This window comes from Poromitra crassiceps (genome assembly GCF_964638095.1).
Source record: "Poromitra crassiceps genome assembly, chromosome: 4".
NCBI lineage: Eukaryota > Metazoa > Chordata > Actinopteri > Beryciformes > Melamphaidae > Poromitra > Poromitra crassiceps.
In genome coordinates, this window is record NC_139626.1 from 67,659,147 (window position 1) to 67,667,769 (window position 8,623).

Genomic DNA, 8,623 nt, shown 5'->3' on the forward strand with positions numbered 1-8,623 from the left:
CAACAGCGTATGCCAGTCCAACAGCATGCTGGCCCACCGCACTGGTGTGGGACACTTGCAAGTAGGCAGAAAAGTCTGAAACCATGTCGGCTGTTAATACGGCGTGGCTCGGGGTGGGCCAGATGTGGTCCCAGGCCGGGTGGCATGGTTTGATACCGGGTTGAAGCTGCAGTGGCGGTCTCCGACGCCGACACCCAGGCGGGAGCTGTCATCATTGCAGGGGGCAGACAAAAGTCGTCGGACCCACCCCCTCAGTCATGGCAGCCGGTGGAGGCTCTGCATCATCAAACCGTGGCGTAGAAGCCGGAACCCCGTGCAGAGCGCAGCCGTGCTTCCGAAGCGGGCCAGGTCTGGAAGTCAAGCAGCGTCCCCTCGCAATACGTGAGGCGTCGTCATGACGAACCCCGTCAAGATGAAAGAACGAGGCAGTAGCTTTGGCTGGTCGCCAAAAACTAGCTCCATGTTGCATGCTCGTGGCTCCTACAGACGGCAGGAACCGTCAGGGTCACCAATGTAGGGAATGACAAATGAGGAAGGTAAAAGTTGATCCAGCAGGTTTCTGACATTATTTATTTACAGATCCCTATCTATGTACATGGAAGTTACAGCACGTTGGTAGCTATAGCTAAGAGTGGTAAGCTAGCTAGTAGCTGCAGGCTGTGTAGACTGGTCTAGTTGCCTCCTGTGCTAGGAGGCGTAGAGTGAAGAACAGAGACTTTGCTTAGCTTAAATAGCCCAGCTGCTCAATCCACCAGAGTCACATGACTGCACTTGAGGTTTCTGTCCCAAGTCTGCTATAGATCGCTAACAGACTATTTTGTGGTCACCACAAGGCTATAATAATCTTGTCTCGCTCCCTTTCCCTCTCACCCCCACTCGCCCGCTCACTCCACACTCTGGACATAAGGCTGGACCTGCTAAACTAGACCCGCTCCTCATGCTGATATGAAGCACATGAAAAGAGCTGCATGGTAAACAGTATCGTTCTCCTCCTCCTTTGAAAGAAATGTTAATAATAAACTGACCGGGAGCATAATTCTTGCGTGGACATTATTTACCGTGTTTCTCAAGTAGTTGATTTGTCCTGCACCTGCTTATTGAGAGCTCTGATGTGAAGGAATATTTCGCACAAGCGGGTTCCTTGTGAAGCAGAAAGCAAAAATAAAGAATTAGCCTATCAAATAAGGCTGTATCTGAGGATATTTCATTTTTATGAACCTCCAACATTTAAGAAACTGACACCTAGGATATATAATCACAGAATGACCAAGCGAAAGTATATGAGATGATGTAGCTTGTTATTTTTTGGAGACAATTGGACTTTGAAAATAGAGCTGTTTGGATATAATCATTTGTGCATTGATAGATGCATTTCAGGAGGCATTTTGAACAAAATTGGACTTACGGAGCGATGTTTTGATTAAAGCATTATGGTCGGAACAGGAGCAAAACACTGCAGTCAACAGCTGAGTAGCCTACAGCCTCTGGAAGCTGAAGACACACACACACATGTCAACAGCTGAGTAGCCTACAGCCTCTGGAAACTGAAGCACGCACACACACATTTTCAATCAGGTGCGACTCTGAGAGAAAATATCTGATATGTCCGCTTAAATTCCAGTCACATCGCATTGGGCCATGCCTGATTCATATCTGATTTATTTCCACATATGACTGAGGCCTGAATGGGACCTGGCAATATCCTGATCCATGTGCTTTTTTTGCTGCTCACACTGTCATGACACATATCGGATATGTGCCACTTGAGAGCAAAACATCTGAATTGAGTCACTTGCAGAGTACCTGCAGTGTAAATGAGGCCTAATTGTGTTATCTGTGTGTAATGAAGTAATGTTTTGAAGTTTAACACTTGATACATTTTCTGGGGACCCCCTGGCCCCACATTGATAAGCACTGGTTTAGAACATTGAGATATAAATATGGAGAGAGCATACCTATCTTCTCCCTGTAACGCCTACATTCCACTAGGTCCGTGTTCGGTCCGTCTGCGCTGCGGTACGGCATCGGAGCCGATACGTTTCCACTCTAATCATTGTGTCAACTCCCACCTACTCCGCTGCGTTGCGTGTCTACTCCGTCCCAGCTCCGACGATCCGGAGCTCTCCGAAAAAGATACGCAAGGGTTCTATTTTTCACGGATGACGGAGCAAAGCCGCAGCAAGTTGGGCGGAGCCAGGCATGAAATCAACAGGGCAGAGGTGTTTACAGCATTCAATATCAAGCCAGAGGACAAATATGTATGAGGAAAAGTTCATAATTGAAGTGGAAAACCACAAAATAATATATGACACAACACATCCTTTTTACAAGGACAACACCAAGCAAGCCCACCCCTCCTCTGCTTCTCCAGTTGGGAACAATGATCTTCTGCCCGTTTGTCGTTGTATTTATCCCACATACAAATTGTCTCGCTCGATTTTACCGTGATAACCTGTGGGTCTCGTCACTCTAGCTGTCTGGCGGAGCAGAGCCGTGACGTGCTCTGCACGCAGCCGGTTAGTGTTGGCGCAGCACAGAGCACGGAGCAAAACCGGAGAACAGCTGCAACGCAAGGCAATGCAACCAGTGCAATCCCGGCGTAAGGGTATTGAAGCCAAAATCTTCTCAGATCAGAGAACCAGAGTCTGCGCAGTAGCTCTTTTGGGTTGAGACCTCAGTCTGAGCCTCCCCCCACCCCCCTATCCCCTCTAAACTTTCTTATGTAGAGCTGCTGTTTCTAGATTTGCGCACAGTGTGTTGTGTCAATCCTCTCTAGCTCTGTAAATATGGCACTTTAAGTTCTAATCATTTTGTCTCGCCAAAAGTAATCATGTAGATTCCCACTATGGGATCAGTTTATCAATGACGCCTGTACGGAAATCTGAATTTCGTTGTCGGAGATTACTCCTAGCAGCCAGACTCCGGGGTGCTCTGGGCAACAAACCGTCATACAGGGAGAAATTATTATCCGATCTTTGCAGCTCTGTTGATTAGCTAATGCTTCCGTAGCATTTTATTAACGTTATGATTTAATTCATTTTTGAACAAATGTTGGTTTAACAGGTGAAATCGAACTGAACCTTTGGCACCGTTGTAACTTATGGTTACTGACTGGGCAGTCCAGTGCTGCTGTCTCTCAGTCGGGTCGTTTTTCTAACTAACGTTATCCAGCTGCCTGTCTCTTCTGTATCCTTATACAACAGCTAAGACGAGAGGAGCTTGCGAACATCCCCATAGTCAAAGCACTTCCCAGAGATATCCATATAAATACTCTCCTCGTGCTTCACCCCAAATAAAACCTCCAGTGTCTGTTTGCTACAGGCTAACCCGTTAGCTATTAGCTAATGGCTGGTTTTGTGGGGATCATGTCTATGTTCCCCGGGTTCTATATTCCCCGTTTTTCACTAACCCTAAACCTAACCTCCCCCAGACCCTAACCCAAAACCTAACCTCTCCCACCCCCCACGCCTAAACCTAACCTGCCCCAGACCCTAACCCAAAACCTAACCTCTCCCAGGGAACATAGCGGGGAACATAGGACCCTATTTGGGAAAAGCGGGGAACATAGGACCCGGGGAACATAGGACCCGGGGAACATAGGGATGACCCCGTTTTGTGTAGGCCTCATTTTATACGCGGGAGTTGTAACATTATAAAACACATTTCCTGGCATACACAGGCAGTTGGACAACCTGGTATGTTCTGAAAATATGTGTCTGTTTTTCCAGCTGTCATTATCGGTTGTTAGATTGTTGGTAATGTTATGCCGACATTAAAGAATTAAGCTAAAAGCCGGCTAACACTAGCTCGCATCCGTAAAAAACCATTGATGTATTAAAATAACCGATAACGTAGCTGGAGTAACTAAAACACATATTTTCTGAACTTACTACTTCAGGCCCCAACCAACGTTACTTCCCCGCGCACCTTTCTCAAAACAATGTCCTTTTTATTGCGGTCCATCGATATACAGTCTGGTAGATCTACGGATCAAGCAGTGTCTTCCTTCTGTTTTCCGTGTCTTCTCTATGTAAACTAGATCTATATGGTGAAGAGCCTGTCCAGCCAATGATGGCTTGAGACTGGCTGCCACAGCTGTCAATCATCCCTTTTTATATGTCAAATAACTAATTAAAACCAAACTGATCAGAAAAATTACCACTTGGCACTTGCACAGGCATTAGCGTGATAAGAACTATCTAAAATGATACAAACCACCTTTGGGAAAAAATTATCTGATATGTAGGCTACTGTGATTGTTTCTGTTGTCTATTTCCCCATCCGCTAACATGGGGAGGCGGGCCTTGTGACCTATACTGGGTCGCCAGAGCGGCGATCTAACATGCAGCGGCTTCACTGAACGGGACCAGAGGCGGCGTCCATCTTTTATATGTCGATGCTATAGAAGGATGGATCAAGATACATTCGAGATAGAGAGATTGAATTGAGAGATGAAGGAGGAGAATAAAGAAATGTTCTTGATATTAAAAGTTTGATTAATCATCGTTCATCTTAAAAGGTAAATGCCAAGTATGAATACATGAAGGTAAAAAGATCTTGAATGGTTATAAAAAGGGGATTACAAAAGGCATGTATTGAGCAGGGTAGGAAATTAGCGGGGGCTCGGGGCAAAATGCCCCCAAAAACTCGGACGGGTGACGGGGGCTTTTAAATGCCCTCATAAAATAAAGAGTTGAATACTTTCTGTATTTTAACATTATTCTGCATTTGCAAGCGTGACTCGAAAATGGTCAACTAGGCATCCGTACAACCCCCACCCCTCCTACTAGCATTATGTACCTCAGTGACAGGCAGCACAAGCTAGCTGGCCAGCTAGTTCACTCATGTTTTTGCCAGTACATGAATAACATGCCAGATAAGAGTCATTGATTGGTCTGACATGCTACATACTGTAGGTACAACTAAAGTATTTCCCAACATTTGATAGAATTGCCCTGGAAATTATCCAAAATGACCCTGAAATATATTTCAGATGGGCAAAAATAGCCCTTGTTTAAAAAGGTTAATTTCCTACCCTGGTATTGAGTGATGCGAGTTAGTCATTTTACCATTACAAGTTCTTCATAGATTATTATCTAACCTCTTAATTTTGCTCTCAAAGTGCACCAAATTGATGCAGTTTAATTTAAAATGTAAAAAAAGGAATTCATAATAATAATAAAAAAATCCGGGAGAGCATGCCCCCGGACCCACCTGGAGGTTCCGAGCTCCCGATTTTATTTTGCGCCACCCCCACCCCCCCACACACACACCTTCTCAAACCAACGTTACTCCCTTGTGTTGAACACAATTACCATGACAGTTATTGAAAGTTATCAAGCTGCATTTATTTTGAAATCACGCAAAAATGTAACTGAGATAATTATCAATATGTGTCAGCCGCTAGTATTTTCAATACAATCTCGCCAAGCGGAAATCGCGCAATTGGAGTGAATAGGTTGATTAGTGAAAAAATATGTTTTTCATTTTTTTTGTTATAATTACACAAAGGAGAGTATGGACTATCCATCCCACATAAAATTGAGTCGTTTTAGAATCAGTAAATAGGTATATTTAGCGATTTAAAAAATCAAGATTTCAGGCTTGAGTCGCCTAGCTGAGGGGGGTTTTTCATTCATTTGCATGCAGCGTTTCACTGGCTATAATGTCTGCTATTGTTCGGTTTCGGCCAATGAGCCACATCAATAGAATTCAGCGTGTTACATGGGGGCGGGGTGCAAAGCTCTGCTTACAAGTGACAACAACAACAACCCAAGCAGAGTGGCGAAACATGGCCGCCTCCAGACAGTGTGGCTGACTGTTTCAAATTATAACAAAACAACCACTATTGCAATTTGCAATACATGTCCCGCAAGGTTTCTGAGATTAGGGGAAAGTCTGAGCTGGCGTTACGCTAAACCAAACGTGGGGAGGAGTTGCGGATTTGTTTGGCGTTAACGTTAGCTGTTGTGTGGTGGCTAACGTGGTGGCTAGCTGGTTGTGGCCTACCTAGTAGTTCAGCAGGCAGCGGTCCACAAGCTTGTTGTGACCAAAATCCACGCATTTAAAGCACTTCATACTCCCAGAGCTTGCGTAAACCATAGAGAACCTCATGCATTACTCAAAATGAAACGTCCAGGGTTTGTGTCTCCAAAAGCAACCGCTAACGTTACATGCAAGGTAATGTGAAGCTAACGTAGCTAGCGTAGATAGCTACGTTAGCTTGCATGTAACGTTAGGTGGCTGTCTGACATTGCCCTAGAACGCTAGAAGTGAATTCCTCATTCATTTTCTCCATAGACATTTCGAAAAATCCTTATAGAACGAGTTTTAAGGCTTGAACCAAGCCAACCAGTCTTCCAGAGAATCGTGACTGACCATAAAACATTTCGCCTTCAGCAAAAACAAAAATCAAAGCGAAAAAAAAATCAATTTTTTTTTCTCCCATTTTTTTTTATAGTAGGCTAGTCTTATTAAATGGTAGACATGCAATGATAAAATAAACGACAGATTGTTTATTTTTATAGTAATAATATAATTGCAAGAATATTCAGTATCAATTCTAAAGTAAAAGTATTTTTGCTGGGTATATTATTATTATTATATTCATTCTATTGTTCCAAGTACAATGACCCTAGAGTTTTGCATTCATTTACCCCAATATGCCTGGAATCTGCTTACTTGCAACTTTAAAGAAAAGGTCAAGGTCACTTCAGACAGTATTACTTTTTCACATCAGGGACCCCTAAACTGACAAAAATTAGACCACGGACCCCCATTTGATAAGAGTTTTGCTTTTATATGTTTTATTACAGAAAGTGTATGAAACCCATGACCAAAATAGCCCTACATTCTATCATTATGTTACTTGTGGATGAAATTATAGTGGACATAAGTATCCCCCTTTTTGCTGTTGACTGTGACCTGTGACAGTGATGACAGCTGGGAGTGGTCAATGTAAATGAGCAGCTATTGTTCACATTATTCACTCCCCCCATTACCTGGCTGCCCAGAGGTGAAAAGTGGTCAATCTTTGAGGCTGTGTTTCTCCGAAAGGTGGTTTGAGGTGTACCAACATTCAAATGAGTATATCTTCTTAAATAATTTTCAGATTTCGATGTGTGACACAGCATTTGAAAGCTTACAGTCTGTAGTTTCATAATCTGCAAAAAACAGAAAAATGACCTCGGCTAGATTGTATTGAAATTACCAGCGGGTGACACATATTGTTTATCACTCAACACTGCAAACTATTCACTGAAGAAAATGCTTTGGTGTGTGTGTGCGTGCATGTGCGTGTGCATGCGTGCTTGTCTTTGTGCAGGCTGTCAGGCTGTCTGCTCACAGATGAAGGCTGTGCTTCTCTGGCCTCAGCTCTGAACTCCAACCCCTCCCATCTGAGAGAGCTGGACCTGAGCTACAATCATCCAGGAGCCTCAGGAGAGCTGCTCTCTGCTGGACTAGAGGATCCACACTGGAGACTGGACTCTCTCAGGTATGGAGAGGCAAAATATGCTAGAAGGCTGAGAGTCACATACACTTTCTCTGTCACATTGAGAAGATGATGAATAATGTTTAATGTTTAATGGAGGACATGAGTGGAACTCCTTGAAGGATATTAAATGTCCATGTTTCCATCATCAAAGCGCATCTCCTGGTCTGACTTTGTTTATTCCTCCAGGGTGGACCATGGTGGAGAGCAGTGGCTGAAACCAGGCCTGAGGAAATGTAAGTGTGTATTTAGTTCGATTCATGAAAACAAAGAAACACATTCAACTACTAAGATAGAAAATCTATCTACACCACATCTACATCTACATCCACATCTACATTCACATCCTACTGACTCAGGATGATGACATAATGTGACATCATCAAACTGCTGAGAAATTAATGATCAAACTGTCAATCAATCAACAAATAACCACATGGTCCTGTTTAACTTTCCTGCTAACTCAGTTAACCAGATAAGTTTGTTGACGATTTGGCACAAGTCCAGAGCCGTATACCACGAATGTTGTATAAGAAGATCCAGGATCTGTCCCTTGCAAGGCCGGATTAACCATAGGGCAACCGGGGCAGGTGCCCCGGGGCCCTCGGGGGGAAGGGGCCCTCCAAAAAAATTTTTTTTTTTTTTTTTTTGGAGGGCTCATGTTGGGCTCCACAGAACTATGACACAAATCTAAGACCAATCAGGACAAAATAAAATGTGTTTCCAAGAAGATTAAGTCTGGTGATTTAGGCCCAATCCCAATTCTTTTCTTAACCCTCAATCTTAACCCTCAAGCTCAACCCTCAATCTTAGTAGCCCTCAAAACTAAGTGTTAAGGGCTATCTTGCGACTTTAAAATGGGACAGCCCTTAAAGGCAGATACGTCTTCAGACTGTGGGGGGCAGCAGTATGCCAAAGCTTCGTCCAGTCTGTCAATTCAAAAGGAGAGGAAAAAAGCATCCATACAAATATTTCCTTGATAATATAGATGTAGAAATTACGATAACTATTGTATTAGCTTAGTTTAATGTCATTTTATGGATTTCCGTTTTGGAATCCTAACAACAATTGTTGTTGCTAACTATCGATAGTCAGTAGCCGACTAGCCGTGCTGGTCAAGCCATATTATTA

At 43.5% G+C, this 8,623-nt stretch overlaps 1 protein-coding gene across 1 annotated transcript in view; it reads left to right on the plus strand.

Annotated features, from left to right (window-relative positions):
* The window catches only part of LOC310775920 (NLR family CARD domain-containing protein 3-like), a gene marked incomplete at its 3' end in the record, with an annotated part of 420,457 nt that extends 412,725 nt beyond the window's left edge, over positions 1-7,732 (plus strand). The window contains exons 8-9 of the mRNA XM_083636042.1: positions 7,325-7,454; positions 7,682-7,732. Of these exons, the coding sequence (XP_083492168.1) occupies positions 7,325-7,454; positions 7,682-7,732 (181 nt within the window). The remainder of the gene's footprint in view (positions 1-7,324; positions 7,455-7,681) is intronic.
* Positions 7,733-8,623: the final 891 nt, after the last annotated feature.